Source organism: Manis pentadactyla, chromosome 12 (assembly GCF_030020395.1).
Source record: "Manis pentadactyla isolate mManPen7 chromosome 12, mManPen7.hap1, whole genome shotgun sequence".
NCBI classification, from domain to species: domain Eukaryota; kingdom Metazoa; phylum Chordata; class Mammalia; order Pholidota; family Manidae; genus Manis; species Manis pentadactyla.
In genome coordinates, this window is record NC_080030.1 from 96800626 (window position 1) to 96822852 (window position 22227).

Genomic DNA, 22227 nt, shown 5'->3' on the forward strand with positions numbered 1-22227 from the left:
ACACTGTCAAATTAGCAAAATACCGTAATTCAAAAACTTATGTCATGTTATATATTTGCTAAAATTTTATTATATCATCAAATGTCCTCAAACACATTTTTGGCAAAGAACACATTGTCATGTGCAGCTTTACTCAACACAAATTGAGATTATGACTAGTTAATTTTAAATATGACTAATGCGCATATTTTTTCCTTTGTTTCAGTTAGCTGCTTATGATATGTCTGAATGGCTCTTAGCCAACTATACCCAAATTCATCCATTTGAACAGGGAAATTTTAGTCTCTTAATTAGACTGAAATTAGCAAAAGAAGTACAACTAGCAAATGGTATCTACCAAGAAATCCAAAGCTCCAAAAAGAAATGTGTTCTTTTTAATAAATTCTCAGTTTGAAGAAACCAAGACTAATTATTATAAAGGGAAAGTGCTCAAGAATTCCTTTTTCTAACTTCAAGAACAATTATATTACTTTGTTCTATGTATGCAAAATCAATTTTATTACCTATGAAACCCAGTTAATTTTAATTTTTATTTAAAAATCTATTCCTGAGGGAAAAATCTGAAGACAACTATTGAATAGACAACAAATAGTGAGACAACTTAAATGCATTTAATGCAACTCTTGCTTTATTACCTCACTTCCTAAAAGACTGAAATCATTCCTACAAATGATACCATTGGGAAAAAAATCTTAATTCAGACATTGTGCTTTTATGATATGCTTACAAACATATTTTCTAGAAATGTATATCTTAATAACATTTTATTTCTAGTTAGATATATATTCACAGGTAAGCCAATTCATTTCATACATGGGAACTACTGTCAGTCTTTACTTTCTAATATTGTCTACTGATTCCTACAGATATGTAGGGTTAACGTTAACTCAAGATACTTTGGACTGATAAAATGCCCATTTGAGTCCAAGATAACACAGACAGTCATAATGTATCACTTTGTAGATTACATGGATGAAATACTACAATCATGTATCAGTTTACTTCTCCCTAGAGATAAAAAACATTCTTTATCTGTATTTGTTTTAATTGATGGATGGTAGAAAATGGGCTACATATGTCACTGGCAAGAAAGGTGTTTCTTTTTTATTGTGAATTCCTTTCTATAATGTATATTATTTTACTCATGGAAACTATTCCAATTGTAAAGAGAAGTATAGCATTCCTCCCTCAAACTCAGAGTGCTGTTTATATTTAATCTGTAAAATATCTGTCATTTCTACATGATTAATTCTGACCAATGCAGATAACTAAAATATGATCTTAAGCATATTCTCAAATATTAATGGAGTGGAAACTTGAATATTTTAAACAGATTTGCATCATTTGCATTTTGCATTCTTAAACTAATTTCAAGTTTATGACATATTGGTTTTATGAGATAGAGTCAAAAACTCCTTTCACACTTTCATTCTTCTCTTTGCAAAATTTGATACACTTTTTATATCCTCACTTATACTTCATGCTCTTTGGCTCCAGATTTCTTACCATGCCAAAGATTAACTTAGGTTGCAATGGCACATACTCTCCCTTCTCAGAGTCCTCTTCCTTAATAAGCAATAAAGTATATGCTCTCTTTCACAATTAAAATGAAGACCTGAGGACATAGACATTGAACAAAATTCAAGTAAGTCACCTATCTTTCCTGATATATAAAACATAATGGTCAGATTTTTTTAAGAGTTTATTTGTATTTTTATAGATTTTTATTGGACAAATTTCACACATACTTACTGTAGCAGATTTTTACGGTAATATGTGCATGCTCTGCCATCACTTCTGATTAATAACAACAGACAGCACATTATATAAATTTGGAGAACCCAAATTTTATGCAAAAATATTGGGCATATTACACTTTTAGTTACCTTTTGAGGTATATTTTGAATGATGCTAAAACTGATTTTAAAGAGCAAACAGATTACATACTGTTTTATGTAACCTACCTAGTGATTATACTGAAGAAGTATAAAACAACTGAAGAGGTTTAAGTTAGTTTGTGAAAAGAATGTTCCCTGCAATTAGTTAGCATTGACAGCCTGAAACCTGAGGTATGCTTCCACTCACAGTAAGAACTCAAGAGATTAGGGTTATACAGAATTGTTTTTTATTCCTTTCCCCAAGTACTAAGTACACCTTCTCTTCTTAGAGAACTCAATGTCTCATAAACACAACAAAATATCAAAGAAGACATTTGGAATTAAAACTAGGGGAGAGGGGAAAGGTTTTGTTTCTTACTTTAAAAAATAAAGGGTGGTATTTTATGAAGAGAAGCACTTACCCCATTGGGTGGAGAGGAAATCCATTCCAACTCTGTTTGTTGTGCTTTAGAATCCAGTAGTAGTACTGAAAGAGAAAGTTTTATTTCCAAATGTTACAAGAAAAATTTAAACACTCCTATAAAAGTTATTAAAGTGAATTTAATTTGATATAATTAACACTTTATGACTTAAGACCTATAAACACTATTTATGTAAATAAAATGAAGATCTATAAGCACTATTTATGTAAATAAAATGATGGAATGAATACACATATGATACAAGTATATGCCACTTTGTTAGGGAGCAAAGACATTAAAAGACCATATTATACTGGGTATTTTAAAGTTAAAATATTGAAATAAATTTTAAAACTGAGGGTAAAAAATTGATATGTGCTGTATTGATTCGACAGCAATTATAAATTATAAAGAACTTTGTAAACCATTGAGCACTCCAAATTTTGTCAAATATAAACATAATAGTTCCATATTACTCTTCAGCCAGCTATTAATTTGTAATATTCTGCCAAACTTATTTCCTAGTGCCTTTCAAGAATTGGAGTTCATTTTTTAAAACTCTTCATGTGTAATGTCTTCTCTTAAGACAAAATGAATACTATTAAAAACTGTATTAAGCAATACTATCAAGAGAAAAATCAACTGCCTGTTATTTACAAGATATATTCCTGGGTTTGTCAAGTATCTATTTTCAGTATTTCTAGTCTTTAAATTTCCTACCATTTCAAAGCATTAGCTAATTCTCAAAACAGTATATTGAAACTGATTTGACTTTTTTAAACTTGGCTTTAAAGTCAGTTGTATTCCACTTTAATGCTATCAAAAAGCATAATTCAATTGATTCATGTTTATATAAATGGAATAAATGCTTCTAACAGTATCAATATAACATACTCATGTCACACATTAAGTATACCACACTTCCAATGTGATATATCTCATTGCTTTTTAAGATAATTACTCTCCTAATGAATTCACTCTGCTCAAACGTTTCGGAGTTACCTTAGTTTTTACTCTAAAAATATTTCTTGACTCTATAGCATTTTAAGCAGAATTTCAATTTATCCAGACATACTAGTGAATACACTTTCAAGTATGCAAATATGTCTAACTCCAACCCTAGCAAAATGTTAAAATTTGGTCTTAAATAAGTACTTGCTTATATGAACTTTTAAATAATCACTAGAGAAGGAAAAAATATGTATTTTAAAGATAATAGCGACTGTTATGAAAACAAAGGAACAGTGATTATATGTTCAACTCCACTCTAGTCAAGGTTATTCCCTGTAACTGAAAATAGAGAGATACCTTTTTTGTCAAAAATGTTTTACACTTAAGACTCTTGGGGAGACCAAGACACCACCACCTTAGTCAGAAACACTTGACTCCCTTTAAATAAGGAGGGAACAAGCACACTTTTAAAATACCCAGTTGAATTTCGCTCTTGTAATATCAATAAAAGGTTGGACTAGTGAACGTATACGAAGTCATTTTTAACGTTTATTTTGTTTTTGTCCTCGGCAACGTGGATTCCAGGTACTCTGAGATGATTTTTTTTTCTTTTTTTTTGGTCTTCCATATTGACAAGTGTGTTTTAAACCCTGGCGACCTTTCTGGGTCGTTTTTCAGAGTGCAAAAAGCCTCGCGATGATTGTTTACCGCCGTTCTGTTACCTCCCACACTGGGGTGCAAGCCAGGGACCAGGGCGGCCCAGAGATGGCAAACAAGAGAGAGACCAACTAACAAAACCAAAGAGAAACCCGCCCAGAGCGCTTAATCAGAAGCAGCTCTGGGGTGATCCGCGTGTTTGCCTCCCCGCCGCCCGCTCTCCGGAGAAACCCGCAAGCGCGCTCCGCTGCCGTCCCGCTCGGAGCCCCGAGCCACCCTCCCCTCCCGCCGGGGGCAGGCACCGCGGCCCGGCCCGCGGACTCCGCGCCCAGCCGCGCGGGCCGGGCGGGGCCAGGGCGAGGGGCGCGCGCCAGCGGAGCCAGCCCAGAGCGGCGGGGGCCGGGGCGGGGCCGCCGGCGGGGCGGGGCGGGGGCTGCCAGCCTGGCGCGCAGAGCGCGCCGAGCATCCATTACGCTCACGCCAGACCTGGGCACTCCAGGGAGCCGGCGGCGCCCTCGCTCCAGAAGGAGCCGAAGGAGGAGAGAGGCTTTCGGGAAGCGTCTCCTCTGCGGGCGAGGCGGCGGCGGCAGCTACCGGCAGGAAAAGCAGCAGCTGCACTTCGCCTCCGAGCGTCAGACTGACTTGCACACGGGCTCCCGGTAGCGGGAACTGACCTCCCCGAGAGAGCGCGCACTGGGAGTGGAGGCAGGCGGTCCCTCGTTTTCCTGCGGCCTCGCCCGCCCCATCCACCCGGGAGGCCAGGCACCTGCCCGAGGCCGTTCCCGGCGCTCGCTCCTGGAAGTCGTGGCACCTTTTCGGGGCTTGCTCGCTCCCAGGAAGGCCAGCTCCGGATCACTGCTGCGCGCTAGGAGCGTCACCAACGAGAAGCGGGGCGCTTTCGCCACCGCCGCCCACCTTTTAAACATCTCACTTCTGCATTTAAAGAAATCAGCCGCCTAGAATCAGAATCCTCTCCACGTATCTTGCACCCAGAAGAGAAAAGCGAGCGAGCCAGACGTTCTGGCTGCAGGAACCTCTCCCCCTAGTGATGCAGTTATTTATAGCTCAAACTCCTGCCGGGGTCCGCAGGAGCTCCCGCGCGGCTTTGCCGCGGCGGTGCAAACTTTTCCGCAGGTCCCGCTAGTCCGGAGGAATCAATTCTAGGTTCCAAGTTTAATGTTCCTGATCGCTCATGTCATGAGAGTAGACATGTGGTTTTGGTGTGCACGGGTGTATGTTTCTAGGGGACGTGGGTTCCTGTGCAAACGCGTAACCCACAGCTCCGAGTCCTGGTTTCCGCTGAACATTTATCTGAATGGGTTCAGCGTGAACACAGGTTACAGACGTGGAAACTGGGGTCAGAGGTCAGCCTGGATCAAGAAGTAGGACACGTTGGGTGGGGGAGGTGGTTTGGGTGAAGAGGGGTACACGGAGAAGAAAAGCGGCACTATATCACCAAGTTTTCAGAGATACGTGAAGTGGGGGCCTCTCTTGTAGCACCGCCCCCCAACCCCACCTTGACCTAAATCTGGTAACAAATTTCCCCATCCTCCACTCTTCAGGAACAATAATTGTTAGTGTTCTGCTTTCAAATATCGGAAAACCAACCTTCGACTTACATCCTGTAACACACGGGGAGGGAGGATTTTGACCCTGCTGAAAGCAAGCCGTTTCCATTGACAGGATTTATTTTTCCCCAGCTCCAACTACAGGCACCGAAAGGTATTTTACCTTCTGTCAATGGTTCAAAGGATGAAGAAAAATAAATAAATAATCATAAACAGGCGCTATCTGGCTGCCCAAATGAAATCAGTCTTCATCCAGAACTAGCCCTTAGGGTCCTGGTCTTTCGAAAGGTTTCAACCTCGGACTCAACTACTGGACTGCGAGGAAGATGTTCAGAGACTTGCAGTTGCCCGGGCGGCATCTGGTTATCAATGGCTCGGCCCCAGCTGCCCCCTGCCTCTCCAGTCCGGCCGAGCCCGCTGGGATGCCGCGGTCCCCGAGGCCACCGGGTCCCGAGCGCGGCGCGCGCTGCGTGGAGACATCCCCGGCCGCGGGCCGCGCACTGCTCTCCCACTTCACCTCCGCGGCGTTATTGTTCCGCGCCGGCGGCCGAGCGCCCACCGCAGGCCCGCGCCTCTTCCAGCGATGCAGTGGGCACTTCATTAGTAACCTGAGCGTTCGGAGCGCACACGAGTCACGGCGCCTCCGGGAAGGCTCCGGACTCTAGCGGCTCGCCGGCGGGGTGGCCAGGACCCTGGAGGCTGCACTGCCCAGTCCCCGACCAACTCCGGCCGCAGCTTAGCCCCCCGGCGGCGCACACCGAGAGTAGGACGAGGAGAGGGCTAGAGCAAGAGATCTGACCCGCCCTGGGTCCTAGAGGACGAGCTCGCGGGTCCTTCCTACCCCCGGCCCCACGCCCACCCCACCGCCCTCGCGCTCACGCCCTCCGGACTGCCCCCGCCGGAAACCCCGCTCCCGTCGGGCACACGGCCGCAGCGGCTGCGCTGCAGGCGGCTCGGAGCAGCCGCTCACCGCTCGCCGGCCAGAAGCAGGCGGAACGGTGAGGGGGCGGGGAGCCGGCGGGGGAGGGTCGCCCGGCGCCGGAGGCGCGGCCCGCAGCCCTGCGGACGAGCCGGCTCCGGCAGGTAGATAGCCAAATAAATAAGTCAGAACAAACTTTGCTTTCCCATCACCTTACCTTCCTTTGCAGCCTGCGCCTCTCCGGTGTGTGCAAAGCGGAGCAACCAGATGTAGCATAAAATAATCCATGACGGGTGCCGAGTTTGAAAAACCATGGTGCACGAGCAGGTTTTATTTTAGGTTTCAGTTGAGTCGTAGCTTTTTTAATGCTCTTTGCTCCGAAGTAGATTCTTTTTATTGCGCTCCTCGCATCGATTCCCCCTTTTCGATCTCCGGCCGGCTGCTCCACGTTTAGCTTTTTTATTTTTCCCCCTCCTGTTCGTTCGCACGGTGTTTGCTGCCTGCAAGTCTCCGACTGCAGACCGGCCGCTTGCTCCACACTCCAATAATATCAATTAGGGGGGAGGGGGCGGGGCTCCGAGCCCAGAGCCCACGCCACTCGGGCTGAGTGGCAGGCGCAGCTGGCCTGCCAAGAAGCGATTCCCAGGACTGAGGGGCGGATCCCAGTGAAAAGGCCGCCCCCGCCGTGGGGGCGGGGTTCGGGGTTCGGGCCAATCGGCGGCGAGCGGAATCAGGTTGCGGGTACAGGATTCCCTCCAGGTTCTGAGCTCCCAGCTTGCGCTGGATGCTCAGAGAGGAAGAATGTGGATGGTAACCGAGGTGCGTGCTGCCGTCGGCACTGCTTTTAGCAACCGCAGCTTTTGTGAAGCAGAATACAAGAATAATGCTCCCAATTTACAGTCCTGTATATAACGATATACTCCTTACAGTGTTTTAGAAAGCAGAGGCAATGCAAGCCGTCTTTCAGTTACCAAGCAGGGAGCCGGGACAGTGAATGAGCTGTGCGTTTAAGTAAAGTGCCTTTTACTTTTTTATGGTTAGTCACAACCTTCGAGGATCGGTGACTTGGTTCTTTTTCTTTTGGAAGGGTTTCTACGTATCTTTTTCAGTTACTCCAAAATCAGCTCTAGGTACCGCCCAGCACAGTCTCTGGAAGAATAAAAGTAACCATGTGTGTATTATGTTCAAACAATGTTTCGCAGAGTTTGCGACAAGCTCTGGCAAAAGAAACAGAGGAAAAGGGAGTGGAGAAAGGAAGTCTTTTGTTTTATGTGCACCCCCACCACCCTCACCACCCTCACCACCACCTAATCTTCTCACGATAGTTTGTTGGGTGAAGTAGGACGTGAAGAGAGACCCTTCAGGTTTCCGTATCATTTTTCTTACTTGTTTATTATTTTTCTGAGGTTTTCCTTGAATTGCTCCACTTTGCTCGTTTCGCATTTCGCTGCATAAATGACACTTAATTTTAAAGAATGCTACCACGCATTAAATTCATAAAGCAAGATCTCTTTCTCAAATATTCACAATTTTATGGTAATTACTCAATAATTATCTTTCGAGGAAAACTGAGAAAAAAGAATGTATAACCAGTATCTCCAGTTGAATCCATCCAACTAAAATATCGAGGACACTGCGTAGAGAAATACGTTTATCATTAGGCAGTGTTGGACACATTGCAATTCAAGAGGCGGGTAATGGGTAATAAGAGGAAGAACTTTAAAACCTTAGTTGCCAAATCATTATTATTGTATTTCAAAGGTCACGCAGAAACTTGACCACATGTTTAAGAAGAGCTTCGCTTTGTCCTATACTTCTTCCTTTAAAATAATAATAATAATAACAGTTCTGTCATTCATGATTTGCCTTTATGATAGGCACAAAGTTTGATCTTGCCCAAAACTACAAACTTTCCCTGTCTTTGCATCTGGAAATATATGGTAAATTGAGTTGTTTCTGATATTCATAGCAAAGGCTTCTGAGATGACAGATCCCCAGACTTGCAAATTTTATTTTATGGTAAATGGTCTCCTGTAGTTTTTACTTGCCTAATGTAATTAAAATGAAAACTGAAATTTCCTTCTCCTCTAACCTCTTTGGTTCTGTAGTTTATTTCTCCAATGTTACTTGGTCCTAGCCGTTATGCCTATTAAATATTTTTTAAATTATATCTAAAAGCATCTTAAATGCCCTTTAAAAGTTGCGTAGAACATGTAAATTGCATAATAGATTAACCTTGAAAAGAGACAAAAAAAATAGAGCACTTGGTACAGAGAAGATCCAGCAGCATTTACACAAATATGCTAAAGAGTAAAAATTGTAAAGTAAAACATTAGGATTAACAACATAAATCCCTGCATATAGACTATAAAACTATTATTACTCTCAGAACCACAGACTCACAAATTTTAAAACACTTTAATAGTTGAAATAATTCTCCAGGATTTCAACACTTTCCCCAGGGTCTCATCCCCACTTCTTAGAATGACACCGAGGTAGCCTTTAAAGTTTAAAATATTCCTTTCATCTATTGAATGACTAATATTCGGTGATGTGAATACAAATACCTTTCCATTAAAACCTGGAAACCAAAGAAGTAACATCCTTCATTTTGATGAGTGCAGGTGGTACAGAGAGCTCCTTAGTGTGTCCCCTTTGTCGCTCAGACCAGGGGCATGTGCAACCTTGCTTTTATTTTTAAATGAAAGTAGCTTCACATTAAATACACATATGTGTGCCAGGCTGCTGTCCGTTTTCCCTGCACTTGCAGAGTTATCCTCATTTTCAGGTGCACCAATCTTCTTTCTTTTGTATCCAGGTATATTGACAGGGAAGTAAAGTGAATGACTTAGTCAAGAAGAGTATGTTCATTACACAGTATTATACAACATACATTATAGAATTTAAGTTGGAATTAAGCTGTATTTGACAATCAGGAAAGCAGGTAACCTATTTGTACCTGACACCATTGAAATAAAAATAGGTTCACAAATATTATGTGCTAAAATAACATTTAATAGTTACTGCCTTCACATCACTTTTGAAAAGTGTAATTTAGCTTCATATCTATGATTTTTGCATACTCTCTAAAGCAAATTTCAGAAAATTAAAAATATGTGTGTATATAAAATAAATTAGAGGTCATTATCATGAGCAATACTACCTGTGTATACAACCAACACAGGTGAGCCAAAGCATAATTATGAAAACGTTTTTTTTTTATTTTTAGGTAGTCATTCTGCAATGCCATTGATAGAATAACCTACTTACAATTAGCTAAAATTAAGGAAATGAAAAAAAGAGACAGAAACCTTTTGTAATATTTACACCAGTATCCCTTCTTTTGGAACATCTATCATAAATGTATAATAGAAAGGCAAAAAATGCATGCATATATGAAAAAATATACAAATTCAAGAAGAACATCTCAAATGAGGGCATAGCTATTCCCTCCTTTTAGCTTGTTTCAATACTAATACCTCTCTGTTTATCTCTGGGAGATAGTCACTGATTTTTAAAAGAGAAACAGTTACTTAGGAGTAAATAATGACGTCAGGCAATAAGTTCCATGAATTTCCAAATAAAAGCCTGTGAGGAGTGTGTGTGTGTGTGTGTGTGTGGTAAATGGGCCTTTACAAGGTAAAGAATAACCTGAGCCTTCAGTTACACACCTGAGGCTGCCAAACTAAATAGTTAACAATAACAACAATGAAATCAAAGGGCTGTTTCTGAACCTACTACTTTTGTATTTACTGTCTAAGTGCATTCCAGTTGGGAAATGTAAAAATGCAAGTTCACCACTGAAAAGGGGGTAATTTAAACTGAATTAGGAAAGGCAGTGTGCTGAAGAAACTGATTATAAACAGAAAAGAAGCATTATGTCTCACCTAATAGATATTACAGAAAATCGGGTTCTCTATTTGTGATTTCAGTCGAAATGTAAACAATCTTTCCAATGTGCAAGAAAATCATTTACATGTTTACATTAACATGATTTATGTAGTATATATATATTTGCAGTCCAATGTAAAAAACTTACATAAGCTAAGCTCATAAAAAAAACATAGTATTAATTTCACTTATTGTTCTAAGTTTCAGATTTAGCTGATAATACAGGAAGTCAAAGGTCAGGAATCAAATCAAAATTCCAGACTACACTTTGTGTCTTTACAAAAGTTAATTCCTTTATGTGAGGTCAGATAAATTGGCCATGTTCCAAAGATTATAAATATAATTCTTCAACTGCAATTACTGAGTTAAAGCAGTTTAAATAAAAATATAACATATACCAAAATTATATACTTCCAAATTGAATATTACTAAGGTGTTATTCTGAAATGGTCTCATCACTTGAAATTTTCAAAGGGTTCAGTCAAATACTTTTATTATTTGACCATTATTAAAGGAACTACTAAATAAAGCAGAACTGTGGCATATTTTTCTCAAAAATCACTTAACCCACGTTTAATACACAAGAATTTTTTTTTCCAAATTTGATTTTGACTGGGGAGGTTCCTCCTCTCTATTACTTATAGTTCATTTTGCCATAAATCACTAGCACTGATAGGATGAACTAGCTTAAATTATGCAAATTACTTTGACATGCTCTCAGGGTTTCTTGCAATTATTTTTAGCTCTTCAAACCCAACATGTATCTTGGTGTCAAGGAAAGCTGTGATAATTCAGTGACCACCAGGGGGCACCAGGACCCCCGGGTTTCCTGGCCAATCAACTCCACACTGAATAAAAGATGAGGTAATTATATAATTATATATATTTATATCTGTGTAATTTTATGTATGTAATTAGTATATATTTGCCCATATGCACCTTTATGTTTCTTATTCTCTCTGTACCAATGCCAGCCTACTAAAGGTCTTAAAATTTGTGTGATGTTCTATAACCTATTTCAGTCTACAGAGAGGTCACGTTAACCGAAGGGCTCCAAATATACTTTAGAAGGTGAATTATATTGCAGAAAAACTCTCTCCGGTTTTTAAACTAAATATCCAATGAACTCTGAGCTTCCAGATAGACCTCAGACATTCTCTTCCTCACTCTCTACCCACTGAGCCCGTGAAGTCTTCTACCTGGAAGACAAGGTCGGTCTGGGATTGAGTGTTCTCTTAGCCTTGAAAGTTCCAAGTTCTTACAGATGCTGTGAAGTTTCTAGAACTCTCTAGCTCTAGGAACATTTTAAAGGCCACTTGTCACCCTAGTCTTCTGCTGTGGTTAATACTTAAAATGAAATTCTGTCAGATTTTGCTGGACTACTCTCAGAGGTGCCTAAGAAAGGTCTGAACAGCAGGAATTTCTAGGTATCAAAGTAATTAAGAAAAAGAGTTTTTCTATTATGAAGGAAAACATACATGAATAGTATACCCAAAATGTAAATTATAAAACTATGAATACTCTCTCCACGGACTAAGGATGGAATTCATACCCTGCCCAAGTTGGTGCCTTATACTGCCATTGCCTTGACATGCCTTGACATGCAATGCCTCCTCTGTGGAGGAAGTGGGCACATTTGTACAAGGACCCTCCTAAAAGGAGAGGTGTCATAAGTCCCAAACCCAAACTCACTTTAGTTCCAAAATATTAGAAGCTCTGAAATACCAAGGTGGTTCTGACTGACGAGGAAATGATTCCAAGTACTTCAAAGAAGTACTCATTTTGAGGGAAAGGACTCTGAGCTTAAAATTTGTTGGATGAAGACGTATGCCTAAGGAAGCCTCAAAGGCGCTCTGAACTCAGAAACCCAGATACGATATTTGTACTAATTATGTAAGTATGCACTGAAAGAGCCATTGTAGCTCAAATGTGGAATGACCCTACAGCTGGGAAGGAATCTATACAAGGCATCACATTTCTGTTTAAAGCCATTTTCAAAAGTTATACAGTATGGGAATGATGAAAACAAAGTCACTAGTGGACTGAACATACTAATCATTTGGAAGAAATTTGATCCCTTTGGGTAGAGTCTACTTCTAGAAGTTCTGAGAAAATTGTAAAAGAAGAAAGCCTCAACAGGGAGATCCTAGATATCCTTATAAGTTACACAAACCAACTTAAGGAGGCAGGTGACTCTATTTCCTCTTGATGATGTAGATCAAACTGATTACAGGTTTACAATCTTAAATAGCATGATATTCCAGAAAAAGAATACTGACAGAAACTTCGATTAAAAGTAGGATTTTCAAGTATTTATTAAATATTTAGAAAGGCACTGAGGGCATATGCAGATGAATAAAGCATATCCGACACTCAAGAGACCCAACACGCATCAGGATTACTCTGTGACTCATATTTCCTCTTAGAAACAGAGATCATATTTTTAGAGAAATAGATAAGTAGCTAGTTTTTCTCAACGTCTATTTAAGCCATATCAACAGTGATGATGTCTTCATAATCACACTATTGATCAAAGAATGCAAAACGATTCAATACACAGTAAGGATTTTATCATATGGCTTATTGGAAGTTGTTTTCCTTTCCCCTCTATGACTCAGATCATGTAGAAAATTTTCATGAAAATTTACACTCCATCTAAAATTCCATGAGGTTATTCTTATCATTGTTTGGTTTTATAGAAGCATTGCTTTAGCTAAAGCTACAGAGTTAATATGGCACATTCTCTTGTTGGCTTTAGATTGATGAAATGACTGAGGTCAATCTCAGTTTAATTAAGTATTTTAATGTCTGATAGTCATTCTTTTGTCAGTCTTTTAAGAGGCAAGCTCTGGCAGGAAAGTCTATAAAAACCAAGATGAAAAAAACATGGCAGAATGTTGCCTCATTTTAGGATAGGTGGTAACCATAAAAGACAAAACATACTTCATCTCCCTCACAAGTTCAGGGAAAGAAGAAATTAGCCTGCATTCCAATAAAGAAGTACAACAGCCCTTATGAGAGTTCTTTCAGATCTCAACTTGGTACATGTAATGGTTCTATACTATCACACTTCTGTCTTTATTTTAACAATTTGTAATATAGTTACATATATCCTTGAGTTAAACCTCTGAGGGAACAATTACCTTCTAAGTTTCAACAAAGACATATTACAATGATATGCATATCCTCAGGTCCTTTGAGAACATATCCAGTAGATAAGAACATTTTAGAGAAATGGTAGTTGTGGCCATTTAGAGGACAACAGCTATGATTCAACTGTTTATACTTGTTCCTAAGGCTATACAACAGGATGATAAAGGATACTGAATAAAAAGAAAAGAAAAAAAAAAAAGAGCAGCTACAAGCTTAGGATCAATGTCAGAGTCCTACCTATCCAAATATCTCAAAATACAATGAATATATTTTTAATTGCTTTATATTTGCATGTTTAAATGTTCTTAATAAAGTATAAGGCTTAAAGAAATAGGTCCATTTTTGAGCAGAGAATGAAAGTATACATTTTATGTGAAATTTGGTTTGAGAAATATTTATAAAAAAATCTTTAAGGTTGTATATGAAATTTGAATATGATGGTATATGTTTTTGTGTAATTGAACAAAATGTATAATTTTGACTTTCTCGTATTTTATAGAGATTAGCATGAAATATATTTATCCTCATTTTAAAAGTAACTACCATGTCACATTTATTGATCTGAAGAAATTTGATTTGAATAATGAATACAGATCCAGAAATATTCACCTATTTAGATATACATATAATGAAGCAGTTCAAAGATCTATTTGACTCACAGGATTTGTATATTTCTCTACACCTTGTAGAAGCCAATTAGCTTTACCTTAGTGTCTATCCTCACTAAGCCTAGCTTTCGGAAGGCAGAATTCAAGGAACATGAGGTACTTTCTCAGAGGACCAGTGTTTTCTTCTTGAATCAAGGTCTGTATCTGGTTTTCTAAATCCGGTATTCAAATCCCTGTCTTGGCCCTCAACTGTGAGTTCTTTGAATGTACTTCCCACTACCCCATCCCTCTAATGGGATCTCTGCCTTAGAACCTAGCTCTGGGCCTTAGGCCTCTTAGGCCTTGCTACTTGCTGATAACGCCATCTTGATGTGGACTACCTGCCTTCTGCCTGGATATTAACATCTCTTCAGTGCTTTTTTTTTTGCCTGGCACCTACTATATTTTGCTCAATCTGTGTAATACAACTATTTATACATTCTACCATTTTTCCTGACAAATATTTATCGGACAACATACCACCTGTCTTTCTAGACTACTTTGTCACACACAAGCCTGGGTATTTCCAGCCCTGAGACTTTCCACTGTATTACATTCTTCTACATTTCACCTGCAGTGCTTCTCCACATCATGAGATATCACAGAACGTGCTATCCCTCAGATCATGAAAACTCATGCTGTAATTGCTATATTTAGTAGCATAAAATCTGATTTCAGGGTTAGTCATCTCTTCCTTTTGTCCTTTAATTCTCCCTACTTTGCTCTTTCCTTCCGATTTCTTCCTTCCCTGCATTTAATCAACCTTTACAACACACATTCCACTGCTGAGCCTTGACGTGAACACAGTCCTGACTTGACACCTTGATGCAGCCATGTGGCAGTCGCAGAGCCAGATGACTCAATTAAGTTGTGGTGGATTTCTGACCCACAGAAACTGGGATAATAAATGTTGGTGTGTGAAGTTGCTGACTTTGGTGATAATTTGTATAAAAACAAGAATTTTCACAAATTTTTTGGGCACCTAATTTCTAAATTCAGTTTCTTCAGTTTAAATGCCTGTGGTAATTTCTGTTTCCTCGATGAATCTATCAGAGCACCTAGATAGGAGGGTTCAGTTGCTCCATATACTGACCAACACTTAATATTTTCCATATTTTTATTTTAGCCATTTTGTGTGATAGTATTATATTATGGTTTTAACATTTTTTAAATCTGATGACTAAGGAAATTGATATATCTTACATGGGTATTGGCCATTTGAATATCATCTGTTGAAATTTTGTTCTTTTTTTCTGTGTTGGCTATCTTTTTTACAGTTTTAGGAGTTTTTTTGTATATCTAGATATGTATCCTTTGTCTGATGCACTGGTCTTAGCCACACTTTGTGGTTTGCCTTTTCACTCTGTTAATGAACATTTTGATAAAAAGAAGTTCTTAATTTTAATGTAGTCCAATGTATCACTTTTTCCTGTGATTAGTAATTTTAGTATCCTGTTCAAGAGATCTTTGCATAATTCAAGGTCACAAAAATATTTCCTTATGTTTTCCTCTAAAATCTGTATTTTTTTACCTTTCATCTTTGGCTCTATAGTCCATCTGGAATTGATTTTGCTTATGATGGGAAGTAGAAGTCAAGATGCCTTCCTCTTTTTTTAGAGTGTCTAAGGAAACCACCATCATTTTGGGGACCCACTCTTCTGCATTGCACTACAATGGAGCTTTGGTTATAAATCCAGTGGATGACTATATAAATGAAATATCCTTCCAAGTTTATGAAGAAACTCTTTGGTCGAAGGAACCATGTTAGTCAGCAATCCGAGAAATTTATCTATTTATTTTTGAATTAGAGGGGAAATGTGCTATTTAAAATCCTATGTCATCATATAGCTTCACAAAGTCCCCAGTTTTGTTGATAGGACTTCGAAACATTTATTCTCTGTATATTTTGTGGAAATATCTAGTTATTATTCATTTTAAGTTTACTCTGATCCTCCAAAAATGTATTGCTTACTTTAGGCAGCCCCATGGAGGTTTTATCTGCCCAAACTCTTCTTCCTGCTCCACTGGATAGGAAGTAGCAGGAGCGCCGCAAATGATGGGACGAATCATGGCAGAGACGAAGAAGCTTCTAAAGGTTCCTCCATCAGCTTTTTCTGAGGGAGGGAAAAGGATCTGGCAGCTGTGCATTCTTGCTGCTTCCTGCTGTGTCCGCCCGGGGATAGGGCAGTGACTGAGAGTGATTACAAACAAAGTGATTAAAGTACCTTAGAAGCTGAAGTATAAAATACAGAATTTTAGTTTAAAATGTATTACCTGCTAGAGTGATCCTTTTAAAACATAGCCCCAGAACACGTCACTCCTCCGCTGGAGACCCTCCAGTGGCTCCCATCCCACTTCCGCAGGAAAGTCAAGCTCCTTAACAGTGCAAACAATCCTACCAAACTATGACCCAGGCGACTCCCCTGTCTCTTGCCCCTTTCACCCTTTCTTGCTTTTTTTCCATCACTGACTTCCTACACTGCTAGTAGACCAGGCAAGCTTCTATATCAGGGCATTCACATTTCCTCTCTGCCTGGTATGTAATTCCTCCAGACATTTACATAGATTATCCCCTCACCTCCTTTAGGTCTACTTAGTTGTCCTTCTTTCAAAGATTTTCCTTGGGCTTCTCTACCACTTGGTTCTTTACCACAAATCTTATCACCACTCAGTATATCATAACTTTACTTACCCTGTTCATTGTCCTCTCCAAATGTAGGATTGATTTTTAACGACAGGGAATTTGTAAAGTTCTGTTTCCCTGTGACCCAGAACAGTGGATACGCACCTCTTTCTTACACAATACTAGGTACTTGATTCTTGAATAAATGAATAGTTTTATTAGTTTGACCATGTGTTTTATAATTAGCTTTATAAAGTTACTTCTAGAGAAACGTTCTATGAGGACATTCCTTGCAGTCCGGATTAATTGGAGGCAAGATTTTTAGGCAGTGTCATTAGTGATAATTCAAGTCTTTGGAAAGCATTAGAATAATTAATATATAAAATTCAAAATAGGGATAACAATGTATCGGGATGTATATTCATTTTTAAAAGCTGTAACTATTAAAACATAGCAGATAATAATTGGGGAAATAAGGCAGAATTAAGTAGTATAAATTCTTTTTATACATGCCTAGTAAATAAAAAATAATCTCTGAGAATTGAGCAAAATCAAGATGGAGAGTTCACCCTAGCCCCAGTGTGCCTGCCTAGAAATGAAGTAAGATAATAAAGGTCCAGATATAAGGACATGAAAAAATATTATTCTCTAAAACTCAAGTTGCTTAAAAGCAAATCATATAAAATCACTAGAGCAAGGGTTCTTTATATGATGACTAGAAATACCTTGAAAATGTATGCACTCATGTGAGAATGTGCATTTTCTGGGGACAGTTTCCCAAATCCAACTGTTGAAGAAATTCACGTTGAAAAAATTCAGCACCCAGATTTAGGTCAGTGATTTGCATTTAATGGTAACACATTAAAATCATCCAGGAAGCTTTTTAAAATTACCAACACCAAGGCCCCATTATCAACAATTTGATTTAGTTAATCTGGAGTAGGATATATAGACACTAGTATTTTTTTTAAGCTTCTTGGGTGGTCCTACTATATTCTCAGAGCTGAGAATAATTGCTCTTTAGTGGCACTGTTCAATAAACATATGATGTAAGCCACATGTGATTTAAATTTTTGTAGCAGAACATTAAGTATATTAAAAGAAGTAAGTGGGGGAAGATGTTGGTCCAAGGGTACAAACTTCCAGTTATAAGACAAATATGTCCTGGAGATCGAACATAACATCATGGTGAGTATAGTGAACAATAATGCATTATAGACTTGAAAGTTGTTAGAGTAGATCTTAAATGTTCTTACCACTAAACAAAAAACTAATTTTTTTGATCGATGTGTACTAACCTTATTGTGGTAACCATTTTGCACTATTTGCATATATCAAATAATCACATTGAATACCTTAGACTTATACAATGCTATATGTCACCTGCATGTCAATAAAGCTGGAAGAAATATTTGAATAAATAGTGAAATTCTTCTCATAATACATTTTCTTTAACCTAATATGTCAAATATACTATCATTTCAACATGTGGCACTAGCCACATTTCTAGTGCTCAATAGCTGCATGTGGCTAGGGAGTGACATATTTGATTTTGGGAAGGCTTTGGGGTTCTGGTGTTTAATGGTGGCTGTTGATAGGAATCACCTGGTAGTTCTTAAACACACTACTACCCAAATCCCACATCTAGAGATTCTGACTTAAATTGGTCTGAAAAAGGTGTGGGGCTGAGTTATTTATTTATTTTTTTTTAAGATTCTTAGGTGATTTTCAAAACTTCTTATTTTTAAAGAAGTATAGATTCATAGAAGTTGCAAAAAGTATACAGAGAGGGACCATACATCATTCACCTAATTTCCTAAATGCTCACATCTTGCAAAATTAAAACCATGAAATTGACTCTGGTACAATCCACAGGGCATATTCAGATATCACCAGTTTGACACACACTCGTGTGTACGTGTGTGTAGTTCTATGCAATTTTATCCCACATGTAAATTCATGTAGCCACTACCATAATCCACATAGAGAATTGTTTCATATCCACAAAGATGGCATATGTTCTCCTTTTATTATAGTCCTAGTTATCCCTTTTCAGCATTTCTAACCCTTGGCAACCACTAATATCTTCTCCATTTCTACCATTTTGTTTTTTCAAGAATGATATACCAATGGGATCATACAATGTGTGACCATTTGAAATTGGCTGTTTTCACTCAGCATAATATCTGTGAGGTTATTGCAGGTTGTGGGCTGTGTCAATAGTTCATTCATTTTCTTGACTAGTAGCATTCCATTGTATGAATGTACCACGGTTTATTTACCTGTTCACCTATTAAAGGCCATTTGGATTGTTTCCATAGTTTGGCTACTCCAGATAAAACTATGAATGTTCATGTACAGGTTTTTTATGATCATCAGTTTCCATTTTTCTGGGATAAATGCCCAAGAGAACAACTGCTGGGACATATGGTAAGCACAAGTTTAGTTTTGTAAGAAACTGAAACTGCTATCCCCTTTTTCAGAGTATCTGTACCATTTTACATTTTGATCAGCAGTGTATGAGTGATCCAGTTTTTCTGCATCCTTGACAGCATTTGGTGTTGCCACATTTTTTTTTAATTTAGCGACTCATTTAGTTATGTAGTCACATCTCATTGTGGTTTTAATGTATATTTTACTAATGGCTAATGACTCTGAATATTTTCTCATGTGCTTGCCATTGATCTATCCTCTTTGGTGGAATGACTCTTCATATTTTTTGCCTATTTCCAATTATGTTGTTCTGTTTTTGTTTTTTTACTGTTGAGTTTTGAGGGTTTTTAAGTATATTCTAGATGCAAGACATTTTATGGATATGTAGTTTACAAATATTATCTCCAAGTCTGTAGCTTGTTTTTTTTATCCGCTCACAGGGTCTTTCATAGGGAAAAGGTTTTTAATTTCAGTGAAGTCCAATCTGTCAATTTTTTAATTTATTTTATGATTGTGCTTTTGTTGCAAAGTCTAAAATCTCTTTCCTTGCCCTAGAGACTGAAGACTTTCTCTTATATTTTTAATAAAAATTTGATAGTTTTACATTGAAGTCTGTGATCCTTTTGACTTAATGCTTTCTTATAAGGAATGAGGTTTAGGTAGAGCTTCATTTTGGGGGGCTTATGATACTTCATTCACTCTAGCACCATTTGTTGAAAACACTTCTGCAGCAAAATTTGAAAGCCATTGCAAACTTTGGCAAATTAATACCCTTGCATCTACCACCCTCTTCTGGTGTATTATACAAATCACTAAGAATTGTGCTTCAAGTGTCACAAGTTCCAAATTCACTGTCACATCTGGAGTTTGGCTAATTTGAGTATTCTGAGGTGAGGCTCAGATTTATATATATATATTTCTCCCCTTTCGTCCCTACCTCCCTTCCTTCCTGCTTATACTCTTCTTGCTCATCTTCCCTTTATTCCTCTTCCATTACTCCTTTTCTTTCTCCTTCTCCTAGCAAGACTAGGCTGCAGATACTGGGGATGGAGCAGCAAACAAATCATACGCTTCCTCTTGGCAGTTATACTCGGCATGAGGGAGACAAATAATGTGAACAACTAAAAATAGTACAGGTTAAGACAGAAAAAAGTATTAGGAGACTAGTAAGCATTGGTAGCATAATAAAGTTTATTAGAAGAGAAGACTACTTCAAATCAAGATGGAAGCAAAGTTCTTTATCAGGAAGTGATATTTAAACTGAATCCTGAATTAATGAGATGGAAAAAGGCATCTGGGCTGAAATCCCGGGAAAGGGGCTCCAAATTGAAGGAGTAGTTGATACAAAAGCCTTAAATTGTCATTGCGATCAGTTCTTTTAGAAGACACAGGTGAGTGTGGCTCAAGGTGAGGAGGATAGTTTGATTCTATTTTGTGGTTGGTTGGCAGAGGACAGATCATACATGTTCTTCTAGATACAGGTGAGAAGTGTGCATTTTATTTTCATTCCATGCGACAATGTTAGTGGTGAGTTCTAAACAGGGAAGTTCACATTTTTAAACCATCACTTTAATCACTTCAGGCTAATATGTGGGAAAAGTCTCCAGCCGGCAAACTGGCTAGAGAATTCTTGGGAAACTCTCAGAGTAAGAGGATGGTGATGTAGACTGGGGTGATGGCAGTAAGATGGAGAGAAGTGATTGGATTCCAACTACATTTTGAAGTAGAGCCAATAGGAATTGTAACTGTAGTAGATGTATGGAGTGAGCCTATGAGAAGAATCGAACATATTGAACATAAATTCTTTGATATGAGAAATTTCATGAATAATATTATTTTACTGATGTGAGTAAAAAGAGAGGAAAATAGGTCTGATGCCTGCTTTGTGCTCATTAAGTTTGAGATGCCTACAATACATCCATGTTGAGGTGCTAAATAGTCAAATGGAGATTAAATCTGGGAAAGGTCAGATACAAACACACACACTTGTCATATAGTAATTAAAGCCTTAGAACTTGGTGAAATTACATAGAATATATATATATGTAAGAAGACATACAACATGTACAGGTTGTCAAACAGTAGGAGCCAGTGAGGATGGAAGGAAAGGGGAGAAAGGAGTGTGGTATCCCTAGAAAACAATAGGGGAACATGTTTCCTGGAATGGTCAGTTCTCACAAATGTCTAGAAGAGGTCAAGCTTAATGAGAATTTGAATAGGATAGAGAAGCGCTCTTGGGCTTTATGCATAAACACTTTCTGGTGATGAAAATAGATGGACATAATTTTCTTGTACCTCTGGTACTTGCATCTGAAGGAAAGATTGAAGCAGAAGATGAGACGTTAACTTCATGGAAGTTTTGCAATATTGTGGCACATGTAGGGTTGGAAAGTGACAGCAGGACAACTAACTGAAAATGTATTGGCTCGAATAAGGAATTAAAGAGTTGGGGCTGGTTTTAGGACTAACTGAAATCAAGGAATCAGCCACTCCCAAGGCTTTCTTTCTGTTTATGTCTTTACATCCTGCTCTGCTTTGTTGGGTGGAACTTGTCTCTGAGAGTCGTTCATCCTCTGAATATTCTAGGGCATAGCTGGAGAGAGGAGGTTGTAGGGAAATAGGGGCTCTGTAGGAGCACGTATGGACAATAACCAGGATAATACAGGTTGCAATTAATTCAACAAACACTTATTTTCAATTATTTCCCCCCTTCCAAGATCCATAGAAAAGGTTACTGGGGAGTTAACTCCTTATCATGTACATAAAAATGTTCGTATGTATGCTCAAACATTATATATAGCATAGTGTTTGCATCTATATGTGTGTGTGTGTGCACATCTTAAAATAGGTTTCTCATTTTTAATTTTTCAACCGAAATACCAAGTGTTTCTGTAAAGCAGGTAGCAGTGTTGTTCTAATAGGTGCCTGAACTGCCTCTGAAAAGGACTGGGCAATGATTTTTTTTAACATGAAGTAATCACAGGAACACATTCAGGCCATAATTTGGGAACCGTTTAAGGAGAGTGAATATCTCTGTGATATAAATCTAGCTTTACTCTTTAATGCTCAAACTGTTTTCATAATAG

The 22227-nt window shown here is 38.6% G+C and overlaps 1 protein-coding gene across 7 annotated transcripts in view; it reads right to left on the reverse strand.

Annotated features, from left to right (window-relative positions):
- Window positions 1-7364, reverse strand: part of EPHA7 (EPH receptor A7) — a 160613-nt gene extending 153249 nt beyond the window's left edge. For 2 of the 7 annotated variants that reach the window (XM_036890417.2, XM_036890416.2), the window contains exons 1-2: window positions 6612-7357; window positions 2300-2364 (exon numbers count right to left, since the gene is read on the reverse strand). In XM_036890417.2, the coding sequence (XP_036746312.1) occupies window positions 2300-2364; window positions 6612-6708 (162 nt within the window). In that variant the 5' untranslated portion in view covers window positions 6709-7357. Of the gene's footprint in view, window positions 1-2299; window positions 2365-6611 lie in introns of all 7 variants that reach the window. The other 5 variants (XM_036890415.2, XM_036890414.2, XM_036890413.2 and 2 more) reach the window with 5 other exon arrangements.
- Between the last annotated feature and the right edge of the window lie 14863 nt (window positions 7365-22227).